At 43.9% G+C, this 15,271-nt stretch overlaps 1 protein-coding gene across 4 annotated transcripts; it reads right to left on the reverse strand.

The window, feature by feature from the left end:
• Positions 1-532: 532 nt before the first annotated feature.
• On the reverse strand, positions 533-14,463 carry crispld2 (cysteine-rich secretory protein LCCL domain containing 2). 4 transcript variants are annotated; one of them, XM_034581286.1, is made up of 15 exons: positions 14,065-14,463; positions 11,504-11,877; positions 10,289-10,407; positions 9,203-9,335; positions 7,216-7,331; positions 6,681-6,781; positions 6,414-6,593; positions 6,271-6,331; positions 6,098-6,164; positions 5,871-6,001; positions 5,724-5,767; positions 5,555-5,627; positions 5,375-5,450; positions 4,617-4,747; positions 533-2,597 (listed from the first exon to the last, which is right to left on the reverse strand). In XM_034581286.1, the coding sequence occupies exons 2-15, from the start codon at positions 11,780-11,782 to the stop codon at positions 2,546-2,548; spliced, it is 1,563 nt and encodes a 520-aa protein (XP_034437177.1). In that variant the 5' UTR covers positions 11,783-11,877; positions 14,065-14,463; the 3' UTR covers positions 533-2,545. The 4 variants fall into 4 exon arrangements, with proteins under 4 accessions (XP_034437177.1, XP_034437178.1, XP_034437179.1 ...); XM_034581287.1 differs by having other exon boundaries at positions 11,504-11,880; XM_034581288.1 differs by lacking the exon at positions 14,065-14,463 and adding an exon at positions 13,186-13,379.
• Between the last annotated feature and the right edge of the window lie 808 nt (positions 14,464-15,271).

A 15,271-nucleotide genomic window follows, 5' to 3' on the forward strand; every position in this document is an offset into this window, starting at 1 on the left:
GACTTTTTCTTTCTTTCTTTCCTTCTTTGTTTCTTTCCTTCTTTGTTTCTTTCTTTCTTGTGAAATAATTCCACCATGAGCTAAAGCCACATATTAAGTATTGGCAGATCATGCACGTGGTTCTTGAATAAAAAGCGATTGCTTTACTTTATTGTTCCGTTTCGTTTGGCTTGAGTTTGACCACAGGGAGAAGAGCCAGGTTATGAACATGGTCAGTGATATTTGTCCAAAGATAACGGGCAAATCCTGGGCGGCCTGGGTCTAAATTTCATCCGTAATGCATGACACACAGATTCTCGCCTGATAAAACTCTGGTCGAAGAAGGTTTAATAAAGTTATGAGCTCTTGTTACAACAGCTATCTATTCTTCTTCTTCTCTTTTCACTCCGGCCCTTGAGATACGATAATTCACAGGCTGTGGTGACCTCAGCCCCGGAGGTTATGTTTTCATCACTGTCCATTGGTTTGATTGTTTGTGTGCAAAAAGTACCATTAACTACCATATTTCAATGAAACAAAACATGTTCTGTGGTATTTGTAAAGCAATTTTTATTTTTGAATTGTGCCAAAATTATAAAACCCCATCCCACACCTGTATAAAAACAATACCACCAAGACAAATGACATAAATTCACACATTTTAATTATAATCTTACTGCTTAGTGGATGATTCAAAAAACAAATATCATAGTATTTACAGTTCCCATAAATCTTTGCCATAAACATTCCCATATAGAAAAGACGTACATATTGAGCGCAGCAATAGGACTGAGGTAGAATAAAGAGATAAAGTTTAAATATGCTGGAAGAAAAAGATTTAGAAGTTAAATCTAATTTCATCTTGGCTTTGACTTTTGAATCCTCAATTAGTACAATAACAAGGTTTATAATGGTGCTATTATGAGTCTGGTATGATTTGAACTGGAACCCCGACCCTGCAGCATTTTTTCCTGTGCATTTTGTTGACACTGAATAAATGTTTTAAGGACCTAAATTAAGACAAATGTACAAAGAAATAGTAATAAAATCAAGGATTTACCAAAGGGCATAAACTATAGTTTGATGCGGATACCTCAAATCATGGCTTGGTCTTTAGAAAACAGAACTCTCTGTACGGGAAAACTGTGAAACATTCATATGTCTGGTGTGGAGGAGAAATTAAAAATGTTCATATATCTCAGATCTCATTTATACTTGGATTAAAATGTGTTTTGGGTGATTGGATTGCAATGAGCTTGAGAACATGAAAGTACAAGTGTTAATGCATCAAACCAGAGGATGTGACACGAGCTAGACAGAGCAAACAGTTCCCAGTCAGAACTCCATTAAAACACATGTTATTACCAGGGGCACTTTCAATCTCAAAATGTTGTGTGCTGTTTTGCTACGGTTTCCAGATTGAAAATCTTTCCTTGAAACAGTGTGAAATGTTACATTTTCTCTGGTTTTGGTGGGCGTGTTTGAGCTGCCATATTAAAACGTAACAGGGTGTTAAATGAATAGCATTTCCATTTAAATAAAGGTTTTGCTAAGTATTGTCTGGGTTAATGTGATCTTATCTAGATACAATCTGGATACGAGATGCGTTTGAATGCCAAGTGTAAATGTCTTAGAGAAGCAAGAGAAAAAGAGAAACAAGGATAGCACAAAGCAACAATAAATATAAACTGGTATATTACACATTACTGCTCATTATTATAAACATATCTGCCACTATTGCCACCATTCCCACCTCAACCAACTACCACTTAAACCAATCAAAACGTTGTAACTGATCTGTAAAATATACACAACAGTGTAACACTTTGACTTAATCCCACTGAAGTGACACTTGCCTCCTGTAGGAAAACCTTGTTTCCCCGCTGCAGTGCCTGCTGCCTCTGTACACTTTCATTTACGACTCTGTTTCCTCTCCAACAAAACCTCCATACTCACAACGAGCACATCTCTTAACTCAAACATACCATTTAGACTGAGATCTGGTTTCACAGTCTAAACTCTCAGGAGCAGGAAAGCAAAGACAAAGGCAATAAAATTAAAAAGAAATTTCAGAATAAAAACATGAATATGTTAATATATGGTACTCCATTTTTAAAACAAACAAAATATCATATATTCTGTACACATTGATTAAATACAGTGTGATCCGTATACATTCCTGTGTATGAAAACCGACATATATTTGTATAAGAACATCAATGTAAACATAGTACTTTCTGTAAAACATGTCTAACTTATAAACTTTCAGCACCAGCTGTTCAATGCATCATTATATATAAAAACCATCTGTATTCACACATTTAGTATGTCTAAGAAAAATCCTTCTATCTTATGGAGTTAAAAGTTGACAAAACATAATCCATTACTTTTACTGGGGGGGCTACTGTTAGATATCTGAGAGGGAGAAGTGGCAATCGATCTGTTTCCAGTGAAGGCACATGGAGGAGAAAGACGAACAGCCATGGTTTCCAACCTGTGGGCACTTCCTGCTCTTCGAGAGCAGCTGAGGTGACTCTGTTGGTGTTTGGACGTCTGAGCTCACGTCTCACTCCCTCACAGCAAAGAGTCGGAACGAGCCGCCCTCTGTGTTGCTCTTGCTGCAAACACATGACAAAGAAAACATGTTACATTTGGTGAGGTGGACGACATGACGTCTCCTTAAAAGTGAAGAGTGAAGAGTGAAAGTGAATCTTGATCGCCCCCCCCCTGGTGGCTGGCTGGAGAATAGATCATAAACCCCACCTCCTCCATGTTGACAGATGTGACATTGACGTAAAATAAAAGTTTCTCAATGAGGGTTTCTGTCATTTCATATAAATCGAATCACAATGATGTACGTTCAAGTGTTCATTTCCGGTAAGTTCGGTTTTAATTAGTTATTTGATGCTATAAAAAAAGCTTGGCTCCAAATTACGTCAAGAGCGCAAGATGGCGGCACCTGTATCCAGGATATTCTAGCATCATCGGGAGGAAGTGGAGACACATCGTCCATCTTGCGTGCATCTAGAAGTCTATGGTCACTACTAAGGATGCACATGCTGTAGTTTAGTAGTTACTTCAGAAAAGTCAGGGGAGACTCTGACTCAACTGTGAGAATTAAATGGGAGATTGGAGAAAAATGGTCAAACCTTTTATTCTGAATCTTAATCTATGTGTGTGGACGACGGTCCAAAAACACTTTGAAGTAACCTTTCTGTTCATAACACCTTCTGTTCTGCTTCCTAAATGTCAGATTCCTTCAAACTGCACAGCCCCAGCTTGTAACACAGGCTCAAGAAATGTGAGTCTCAAGCACAAGCTGAGATAACACTCGTCATGACATCATCACAGTTACATTCCCAGAACTCTGCCTGTGGAGCCAGAGAAGTCACCTTATAGCAGAGTTCAGAGGAAGAGTAGAAATGGGATGATTAAACTGAACTTCAAGTGTTAAAGAGGTGGACTGCCCCTTTAAGTCAAATAAAAACACATCTTTGGAAAATCCTCCAATCAGCCAAATTAAATTTAAATAATTTAAAAAAAACACACATCCGCCAAATGACACTGGCAGCATAACTCATTGTTGGCGTGTTCTGAAACTGACCTTCCCAGCTTCCACATGTGCTAAACCTGATGACTGTGTAATTAGTTCATTATTGGAGAGACCTTGAAGTTCTGCCATGATCAATAATCGTGATAGGCCGGAGTGATTGGTATCAGATCACAGATAATTGTACATACGTATAGGGAAGCACTGACTAAGTGGCCGACAGCATTTCCATCCTCGAGTAATTGGATAGTCTGTGATTACTTCCCCAGTCGGGTCCAAACTGCCCACCCTGCCTTGACGCTGCTGGCACATGGCACAGACTCGGCGGTCTGACCTCCTATCCCAGTGCCCTGAGTGGGGCCTTCGCAGCTCCGCTTCAGGTTTTGTACATTCAGACTTGCAGTGCTTTTGGCCATTCAGCACTTTGCACACTCAATTGAAATGCCTGAGTAAAGTAAGCACGGATCCCGCGTGTGGCCCATCCACACATCAAACCACACCATCACTCTTACTAGCCCACATGCCAGCTGAGGCGGCCGCAGCAGCTTCTTTGCCTGAGCCGAGTGCGCTGGAGCCGGCCAAAGACATGAGAGTGATGTGAGGAACATGGTGTGCATGCAGGGAACCCGTTACACGCAGTATTACAGGAAGCATAAATCAATGGGGTGTAGTGAGTAAAAGAACCTTTTCTGGAATATTTAAGACGCTCGTGTTTCAGTCCAACAATGGTGAACATTGTATTACAATTGTATTGTATTACAACATATTACTGGGAGCTTATTACAACAAAAGGAGGTTTGGAGTTTCACAGCATTTAAACAAATTGTTACTCGCTGATGGAAACTGTCACACACCGCGTCTTTTTTTCGACATAACGTCTCTTAAATACTCCACAATGAGACTTCAAGGAGCTAAATCTAAAAATATAGATTTATGGGTTTCAGGCAATCTCTAATGTCCCTATGATAAATTGCCACCATTTGACACTGTGCCTGATCCATCCATCTTTGTACCTTTTATTATTGCGCAAAAGTCTGGGAAGATCATTTCTGCAAAAAGTAGATGACCTCAAAAAACTTTGCAGTACCTTTCGGACTGGATGCCATTTTTCAGGACTCCAACATAGCTCTTTCTCTTGTCGAGTGGCAGAACGTCCACTAAACCTCCCTCTGCGCCGGTCGCTCCTGCGTGGATGGCTGCTTTACAAATACTGGAGCTCTGTGAGGCGAGAGTGTGTCAGATGAGGAAGGGCTTTTAAAAGATGGAAAAACAACTTCATCACTATCACTTTGTTGTAAATGCCTTTCACAGACACATCACAAACACGATACAAAATGCATTGCAGCAGCTCGCGGACGCACTCGAGTGTTTGATTCACAGCCCGAGCCAGAAGTCTGGCTGCGGCACAACAGACCATAAGGTCTTATCAACAGTCTGGAGTGAAAACATTCATTTCTAGTCCAAACACGGATCACACTGTCCATGCACCCCTCCAACATTTCTAAGCAGACGGTTTTCAGCTTCTACGCCACCGCAGAAACACAGTCGCTGCCTGACGTCAGCCACAGCCCTTGGGCACGTTTGCGTCTCCTACCCTCGGACTGCAGGGTCACACATCCCTGGCAGTCGCTGGCTTACCTCACCATTAATCCCATTCTCCATGACCCAAATTCAGATGGTGATTCAACGGCTTTCCATAGCTACCGCGCATCACAAAGCCTTAACACATCCAGGTATCCTTCCCTTTCTGTCTCCAATAATAGGCCATAATAGGCCCAGTGTGACTCATGGTACATTTGCTAAAGTTCATCCAGAACATACACAAAGAAACTTTGAATTACTTACATCTGTGTAGATGCTGTTCCCAATCACAGGTGACCAGTAAGAAGGCTGACTCTTGCAGTTGGTCGGGCAGAAAACTCTGAGGAAGAAATCGGACGTCAGAAATAAGTTTTTCATCAGAAACCGTAACTTTAACAGTTTCGTGCTTTAGTGAACAACGTGATGGTGGATGGGAGACGGCACCTCGGGCAGTGGGAGTAGGGCTTTTTGAAGGGGCAGATTTCAGCCACCGTGGTGTAGCAGTCCACAGTCGTTTCTGTCACAGAGAAGGAGAAGAACTCTTAACATACTGACTGTGTGAATCTGTAGGATCACGACGCAAAGCTTTTCGTAAAGGGAATACTTCACTTACCCTCCACTTTGGCCATCACAAAGGCGTTACTGGGTTTATATTTACTGTAAAAAGACATCATGTCAGAGAAATCCAGTATTATTGCATAGAGTGTGAGTCACAGCTGCATCGGTAAAGGGGAATTCCATCTGTGTTTCATTTATCTACCTGAGAGACTCGATGCCGTTCTTTGTGGCTCTCACAAAAAATGGTAACTTGTCCATTCTCGTGATGTCGACCAGTCCACCGTTGTTGTCCATTACGCCGAAATGAATAGCAGCTCTGCAAATACTTGATTGCTAAAACAATGGAAAAACCCGCATTTATAAATATTCATTGAAAGTAAATACTATAAATGACGTGTGGTGTTAGTTGTTTACGCTGGACGGACTCACCACATCGTAGAAGAGAGTTCCCCAGACTTTCCCTTTCTTATTCATGCAGTTGGCCGGACAATTATATCTGTGGTTAGAAAATGAGGAGACAAAAGTGAGCTGAAGAAACAGATTCACAGTAATACAGAATGTGCAGTTTATATTTATAGTGAAATTCATTCAAATATCCTGACCTGTTGCAGGTTGCTCCTCTGCACTTATCTCGCAGTCTGGTCTCACACTTAATGTTTTGAGCTGCAAGACAAAACATTTTCTTAGAGATGCACACAAACATATAAAGTTTGGGGATATTATTAAGAACAATCCCTGTAGATACCTAAGTTAGTGTTGGGGGTCTTAGAAGATGGTGTCTTTGGTGTGGTGGGTTTAGGAGTGGAGGGTTTGGTCGCCGGTTTCTTGGGTCTGGGGGCAGGTTTGGCGGTGGTGGTACGAGGCGGCAGTGCAACCTGAGGCTTCTCCACCTCGTTCATGTCCTCTGTCTCTGAGCGCTGAGTGTCTATAAATGGATGAACAGATGGAGTTCAGGTTGGTAGTATCTCTAATTTTATTATGTCTAAACAAATAAAAAAGTAGATTGACTCACCTTTGTAACAGAGGTTATTCCTGCATCCTCCTCCGTAGCTGGGAGGGCACTGGGAACAGGGGCGGCCATGCTGGTATGGGGCCTCTCCAATCCAGTTACCCCTGCAGAAGTAGTGCACAATGAACAGCTTGACTAAAATGGAAATTAATCATCAGTCAGGCATCACTGGGCTCAAGGCCTTGTAATTACTTCAGTACTCTTTGCTCACTCCTATAATAGACATTAGCCCCACACTCCTCTGTGTCTCTCAGGCAGTTACATCCTGTGGGCTGTCTGGAAAACAAACGCCCGCTCTGCTCTTGTTTTTCTTTCCCTGTGCTTCATTATTATTTTTCTATTCTGAATCCTGGAGGAATTTTAACGGCACACACAAAACCTCTGGAACAATTAGAGCTCCATATCTACACTTACATCTATATCAGGCACAGGCAATATATTATTTGTCAGCACTGTATGGGGGGGGGGGAATGCATGATTAAGTCAAGAGAGCAGAGGTGATGATGAACAGTGGCACATGGAGGAATACTGATCTTACTTTGGGGAATAGTTGCACACAAGGTAAATGGCGTTCTCCCATACTTCCCCCCACACGTTCATCCTTGGACACATGTGCACGGCACAGCCCACACGGCTGGTGGTTGCCCAGGCCAGCTGTGAAGAGGGAAATAAAAAAAGGGCCAAAGTTAGCACAAAAATTATTGAATGAACAGACACATAGCACGGTAAACTACTGAGCTTTTAGCCGAGAGGTCGTAGCACTCATTCCAAGCAGCCTGTGTTACTCCAGAGGAAGAAACTAGATTAATGAGGGCTACTGGGACATCCAGGAGTGCCGGGCCTGTTATTCTGTCAGATGCACATCATTTATAAACCCAGTTTGCCTTCTGTGATGCAATCATAATCATTTTCATCCTCCCGTTAGAGGTGGAAAAACCCCTCTGAAGAAACAGAGGTCAGTGTCGGCACAAAACGGTCCAAGGCGAAATAAAACACCTTATTAAACGGAAAGCTGCTGCGGTGGTGTTACAGATGAATGATGTGCCACTTGACGGCGAATACAACGCAGCATGTTCCATAACTCCTCCTCACTTTCCTCCCAAACTCTCAAACATGTGCACTCTCCCTCCTCAGGAATGTTCATCTTTTCCCCTGCTGCAGTTACAGGCCACTGGAAGCAGTGAGTCAGCACATCGACTGATGTGTGCTGAGTGCTGGTAGTTCAGCACTATACGACCTCTGGATCCAGAGGGTCTACGATCTCTCTAAAGCAGCCGTATCTGTCCGGATCACAAATGCAATAGCGCATCCAGAGAATGAAAGACAGAGACAAGGGGATGATGCTCATATTGGGCACTGTCCCTTTACACTGCAGCATCCTCACAAGAATCCAGGTCAGGCAGTGCGGGATGTCTGCTGTGTCTGGAAATGACTACCAGATGGCAGTGATCGGGTTTCAGGGTGAAGGCCGAGGGAGGAGTCTGGATGTTTCTGTTAACTCATCCCTGCAGCTACAAAGTAAAGTCTAGGAGAAGAAGATGCCAGCTCACCCACTGCTGTTTGCTTTTGATTGATTTTCTCCAATCAAATCGCCAACTCTTCTCTCTGTCCCCAAACGCTTATTTTTTCTGTCACTAGCATCTGGGTTTCTGTTAAAGGGATAGTTCGCCCAAAAATGAAAACTCACTCATTATCTACTATGCCAATGGTGGGTGAAGTGTTTGAGTCCACAAAACACTTTTGGAGTTTCAGGGGTAAACTTTGTTAGAGCACAATCCAATACAATTGAAGTCAATGGTGATTCCTTCTTCAGACGTAATAAAACAACAGCCACTAACATGCCACCATACTGCTCGTGTGGTGTCATCGAAGTGTCAGGAAGCCCCGACATTCAATTTCGACTTGAAACGGCGTCATTTACATCGTTTTTTAAGCCTAAACGTCCGCTTATATCTTCTGATGAATGCATTCAGGGTTCGTCGGAAATGCTAACGTCCGCTAGCTTGGCCACCTCTGATGGACTTTTAGGCTTAAAACACGGTGGAAATGACCTCGTTACGAGTCAAATGTGAATGTTGGGGCTTCCAGACACTTGGATGAAACTACACGAGCAGTATGGAGGCATGTTATGTTTTTTCTGTTGTTTTATTACGTCTGAAGATAGGTCACTTATCGGCTACACTTTTTACCCCTGAAACTCCAAAAGTGTTTTGTGGACTCTGACACTTGATGAACTCTCCCTTTAAATCTGGGACATGCTTTGCCGCTTTTTTGACACCATGCAGTCTTCTTTCTTGTCAAAACCTGATGCCTACGTTACCCACAATGCAACTCGACCACAAAAACTTTGGTTGGCAATACTGGACTGTTATCCTCAATGCAATTTATCAGACTTCATGCTGCTTCCTCTGGAGCCTTTGATGTGAGTTCTTTACACCTATTTTTTTTTGTATCTCTCTAAATGTCTCTGCTGAACTCTTTCACCTCCTCTCCTCCTGCCTTTATTTATTCTTTGTATGTCTCACCTGTGTGTAATGGGTGCACATGGGCCCGGAGCAGCGTTCTGGACACCAGGGATTGCACTCTTGGGGGTAGGGATAAGTGTAGTCTTTCACCTCATCGTACCAGGCCTGGATGTGGAAGGCAGGAGAGCGGTGTCTGCACACACACATTCACACACACACACACACACACACACACACACACACACACACACACACACACACACACACACACACACACACACACACACACAGACAGTAGGCTCAGTCACAGGCCATCCAGGTACCAGGGGCAAAAAGGGGAATATTTTTTGGGGGCTGCCAGGTGCTTTGGCTTGACTCCCTGCTCCTCCCCCTCCCTGCAGACCTGCAGAGGTGAGTCTGAATATGACCTGCTGGCACACAGACCTGCAGTCTGTTATGCTCCATAACAGGGAAATCAAATCAGGTTATACCAAAAAAAAAAGAAGAAGAATCAAAGCACAAGTAAACATGGCTCCACAGCCGAACAAATCAGTTGTAGCTCCTATTATAAACATCTCTTTTTACGGTATTGAAAAGTGCTGATCTTACAAATGGGGAGTAAGAGGGGCGGAGTGAAAAAAAAAACGTTTGTTGGCACGCGAAGAAAAGAAGGGGAGAGAGAGAGGGAGGAAAGGGGCTGTGAGAATGAGAGCAGATTCCTGGAAGGGCACCTGCTGCGATAGCTACACACTGTCATGCACAGAGGCTCACTGTGTCTGGTGTGTACTCACACACAAACATCGACCTTAATACGCTGCCACTGACGACCACTGCCCGAGCTTGCTCTTCACATGGACCGAGACTTTTTTAAAGGAGCAGATCAGTTCAAACTAATTTATTCTAAGATAAGTTGTCTTTCCTGCTGAAGGTGAACACTCGTCTCTAGTTTGCAGGACATGGCTCTATTCTGTGCCAGTTCTTGACAGTTGATGATAAATTGACTGATGATAAATTCAAAAAAGTTTTCTACAATAAAGAAACATAATATTCTTCAATTCAAGGATTCAAAGAGTTTTAGATTGAGAAGCTACATGTAGGACTATAGATGCTATAGTATCATGATAGAAGTGTGCCATTGCATCTCACCTGCCCCAATGAACAGCCAGGTTTTGTCCAATAGACATGAGCAGGTCCTGAGGTCCGTGGTCCCACTGACACTCCTCCGCCCAGTGAGTTGAAGACCGCTCCAACTCATCGTCCCAAACCTGCACACAAGGAAATTACTTTTTTCATACGAATGGTGCAGACTTTTTAACATTCACCTGCTGCCTCCACAACAATGTGGAGCCGTATAATTCACATCTTGTCCTGACTCAGTAGATATTAAACCACAACCTGTTCAAGGCCTCTGCCTCCTGCACTTCCTTCCATCCCAGCGAGCTGAAACCGAGCTGAACATAAGTACAACATTAACCTTAGACGGTGTCATTTGAGCAGAGCAGCTGGCGCCTGGCCCCGCTCCATTACAAATCTCCAGCAATCACAGCTGAATCATCCACATTTCCTGAGTGGGTTTCTTCACGGCGGCGGAGAGCAGGCTGGAAAGCAGAGAAGACACCTGACTCCCACCGTGAAGGGGGCGCTGTCAATGGAAGGAGGACAGCATACGTACAGGAAAGCACATCTCCTCAGTACCTCAGTAAATTTCCAGCCTTTCGGTGGTCGCTGCAACACGCACACACACACAGACTTTGCTGTAAGCCCAAACACAAACACACACACACACGCACTGCCTGTTCGCTGGAATTTGAGAGAGCACTGGGCAGAGTAAGTCTACAGACACTTTCCTCCCAACCACAGTGCACAGACACGTAGGCCGCCAGTGCGTCTCTCAACCTCACGGACATTGTGGTTTCCAATAATTTTCTGTGTCTCAACAATAATCCCTCATCTCCTTCTTCACCCATTGATGGGCCACACAAATTCTCCCTTTCTGGCCTTATTCTCTCCATCCTGTTGTCACCCAGCCTTCCCTCGCTCCCCTGTCTTCTCCCCGGCGAGGAGCTGCTCGCAGGTAGTACAGACTCAGCATTATTATCCGCCTTGTTAAAGGGCAGCACAGCAGACTGGCAGTAGATCACCATCATGACTGCATGTTTCCAGCAGAGAGAAAAGGTTGTTTTTATTAAGGGAAAACACCTTTTTTTCTAAGCAAAATAAAACCTTAAACCCTAATTACCAGACTCGTTTCAGTGTTGCTGACACATTGGAACTAAAGCCAAAAAATGTCTTGCCAACAGCCTTTGTTTATAAAGAATTAAGCAAGAATAAGTGATCGGTGGGTTACGGGACATGCCTCACCATGTACTCCATGTTGGAGGCCGTGGGGTAGACGCCCCCCCTCAGCTTGTTGTGCAGCTGGAGGATCTCCTCGCGGTCTGACCAGCGGATGGCTCGTCGGGTCCTACCGCCGGCCGGGTTGCTGGTGCCGTTCCGGTCTGCATCCTCCTCGTAGCGGCTCAGAAGCTGCCTGAGCTCCTTGGAGTCAGGCAGGTGGAGGGAAGCCGAGTCCCATACGCACATCAGCAAGAGGGAGAGCACAGGAAGCCAGGAGGTGGTGGTGGTGGCGGTGCAGGTCATTCTGACAACTTGGGCTGTGTGGGTTGGACTGGCGGGCTGCAGAACAGACGGGGGTTTCTGGGTGAACGCCCGCTCCTCAAAGGCCTAGACACAACCTGCTGGGAGGAAATGTTTAATGAGTCTTTTCCCACTGTGTGAGTCAACACAGGAGGGAACATGTTACAAAATGCAAGCACAGAGGCTCTAATGTGGGAGAGTCTGGACGTTTATGAGACTAAAAGTTCAGTCAGTTTACACATGCAGGTTTACAAAGGACCAAATGTATGAAAGCGCTAAATGTTGTTCAGTAGCAACAAGTTCCATCATGTTCCTGTCACCTGCCTCTCTGTTGCTTTACTGACGAGACCAGAATGAAATATTGATATGAAACGCATGTGTGCATTATGTCACAATATGACCGATGCTGATAGAGTCTTTGCAAATTACACAAAAACTGTTATTGAATGTTATTAATAGAATCTGATGCAATCCAATGCAACTGCCCTGCAGTAAGTCCTCCTGACGTGTGAACAGCTCCATCGTGTCTGAGGCTCGACAGGTGGTGTTGCATTGGAATGCATTTTACTGAAAGATGCTAATAATGTTCCACATGTGAGTAAATAGTAAAAACAACCCAACACAACTTCCCATTACAGAAACCACAGCCTTAATAGTGACCATAGAGTTGAATACAATGTCATCACAAGCAGATGATTAAAAGCCTGCAGAGGTGTTACACTGGATTGCATCAGATTGTACTGGTGTAATGAATAAACTGGTGACTGTATTGACAGTATAAGCTTTTTTGAAATGTTATCCCCATTGAGTTTGACGTCACGATGACTGTGTTGTAATATACTGTGCGTCATTTAGCTGCACCGTGATACTGAAGTTATTTGACTTAATGATTTTCAGGAATCAGGGAAACTTTATTTAACCCCCACTGTCTCACAAGAAGAAACTTAGTTAGAAGTCCTGTTAAGAACATTTCTAAACAGCCATGATAAAGCAGAAGATATATGACTGACTTTGCTTTGTTCCTGCTGCACTAAATTACGATGTATAATATTCTGAAAGTGCACCGCTTCATCCTCATCTCCTGATTATTTTCTAACCAAACTGAGCAGCAGGGTGGGATGCAGAGGAGGAAGACCTGAGTTCACGTTGACCTCGCTTCTCCCTGACAAAGCATATTCGAGAAAACCACTGCATTCCTGACACATGCAGGAGTAAAACTCTGTAACTGACCCTGCATCTGACCCTCCGACTGGAAGGCAGCACGCTACAGGGAGGACATCTGAGTTTAAAGATAAACCAACTATCACAAACTCTTACAGAGACAGAGGAGCAGTCAGTGTGTGATCGGAGAAGAAACAACAAACCCAGCTCCGGCGCTGGCTGCTCTTATCCTTGAATCCCTTCACCTCTGGCTGCAGAGACAGCTTGAGGTCTGGCACTGGCTCTGTGTCAAGTCAACATGCTGTGCCAGCTCTGGGCACCGAGAGCCATGTGGGCAGCCCGTGATGCACCACACCCTTCTCCCGCTGCCCCTCTTTTCACACTGCACCTCCATCAGCGTCTTGTGCCTGGGCCCTTCTCACGGCTCTCATGAATTTTATACCCAAGTGACAGACGGAGCCGGAGAGTCGGGCACATGCACATATCCACGCCTCGTCTGTGGAGCCTCTTCTGATCTGAGGAGGGGCTGACCTCCTCTCTACCCCAGCATGAGGCTGAGTGTAAACACAAGTCATGACACAGGAGACATTGTCTGATTCTCATATGTGCTTGATAACTTCTGCCTGTTGATGAGATTTAAAAAAATTGATAATTGGACATTTTCTCTGTTCTTTAGTGATTTGCATTTTATGGTGAAATTTGAAATTTGATTGTATTTAAAACTTAAAACGTGCCATTATATTCTGAAATACTTTTCTTTTTTGCAACTACTGCTAATAAACACATGTCTAAACATGGTATTTTCACATTTTCCTTATTAAAGAGGCTCACAATGAATGGCTGTGTGTTGCCAATCGCCTCCTCTACAGTGGCATGGTTTGTAACCCACCAATGAAATGTCACTACACATGGTTGGTGGCATTGAGTTCATATGATCGCAGAGTAAACCAATGAGTCTGACAGCACTAAGTGACACAATGATGTCAGTCAGTCTGACCAGGTACCGTCATCATATTCTAACGAGGTGGTGTGCATTATAGAAAAGACAGATCACATCTCGACCCCCTGCTTTACATGAAGCCACAGTCCAATAACGTGTGAATAAATGTGTCATAGTAACTCACCTATTTCCCAGTGGGTATCCGGGGGCTGGGTGCGTGAGTCCCCTAAGTGCGCAGCAGCAGCAGCAGGACGCACAGGTTTATTCCCTTGTGAGCGCAGGAGACTTGCTGCTTGTTGGCGGTGTTCCTGGAGCACATAGAGCTGTGTAACTCCTGCACCGCTCCGCTCGCAGCGCCTTATATAGAGAAGGAGACCCCTCATGACCAGAGGAAAAAATGACTGTCTCTCCTCACTCCCTCGCCAGCCTGCCTCCCTGAAGCAGCCTGAGTTCTTGGCACACGACGCGCTCCGCGTGCGTGTGTACGCACGCTGACGCGCAGCCCAATGTCAGCGGGAAAACTGCAAATATAGTAAATCAGCGGAGAGGGAAACCAGTGAGGTTCAGCTTCTCTGGATCACCTCTGGATGACAGTTATTACCCGGACATGTATCTCCACATACGGCTACAGACGCTCCGAACAGCAGCCTGCAACAAAGTGAACAGCAGCAGCCAGAACAACTGGGAGTAACTTAAATAAAGTTCATAATATTGGACTTCATGAACATTTTAAGTTATTTTGACTCAAAACTTCTAAAATTGTTTAAATGATAGAGAAAAAATCCAAAAATCTCAGATTTGAGAAAAGTTGTGTCCACTCTTTATCTTCAACTCAAATTATTGTCTTATCTTATCTTTCATAATTATCAAAACTCATTTTGAATTGGACATACGTAGAATTAAAAACAATATACATTTCTACCACCCTGCATTCATCACAGTTGATGAAATAGCTGCATAAAGTTGTGCCCATATAACTTTCTGATACAACCTGAAACAATCCCCTTTAGGACGTTATAATCCACTTCAGGAGATCAGGAAAGACTGAGTGGAAAGATGAACTGGGAAACTTAAATTGGGGCGAATTCTGTTGCAAAGTGTTTTGGCAACTTAAATTGTGTATTGAGGTCAACTTTACACAAGAAATAAAGTTAGCTGAAGCAAATTAGTTTGTTGTATGTTTTTTTTTCTAATCATATTCCGGTGAGCATGAATTTGACATTTTGGTTTTCATAGTGAAATAGCCCAGCTTCTAACCGGGGTTCATCATGTGTCAGGGTCCTGTCTCCTCACTGGGACAGACAGCCTGCAGCGTTGTGACCCACATAGTTCACATTTTATTCCAGCTTCAGCTTGATTTCAGATATTTACAAGAGCATGGTCACTCAGGA

The sequence above is a fragment of the Hippoglossus hippoglossus genome, chromosome 3, assembly GCF_009819705.1.
Source record: "Hippoglossus hippoglossus isolate fHipHip1 chromosome 3, fHipHip1.pri, whole genome shotgun sequence".
Taxonomy (NCBI): domain Eukaryota; kingdom Metazoa; phylum Chordata; class Actinopteri; order Pleuronectiformes; family Pleuronectidae; genus Hippoglossus; species Hippoglossus hippoglossus.

What these genes read in the sequence shown, in the direction of transcription:
- crispld2 (XM_034581286.1), bottom strand. Translation starts at nt 11,782, where the DNA reads ATGACCTGCACCGCCACCACCACCACCTCCTGGCTTCCTGTGCTCTCC. An exon ending in GTGTGCAACTATTCCCCAAA is followed by an intron (nt 6,782 to 7,215) that starts GTAAGATCAGTA and finishes CTACTTCTGCAG; the next exon opens with GGGTAACTGGATTGGAGAGG. An exon ending in AATGGCATCCAGTCCGAAAG is followed by an intron (nt 2,598 to 4,616) that starts GTACTGCAAAGT and finishes ATGTGTTTGCAG; the next exon opens with CAAGAGCAACACAGAGGGCG.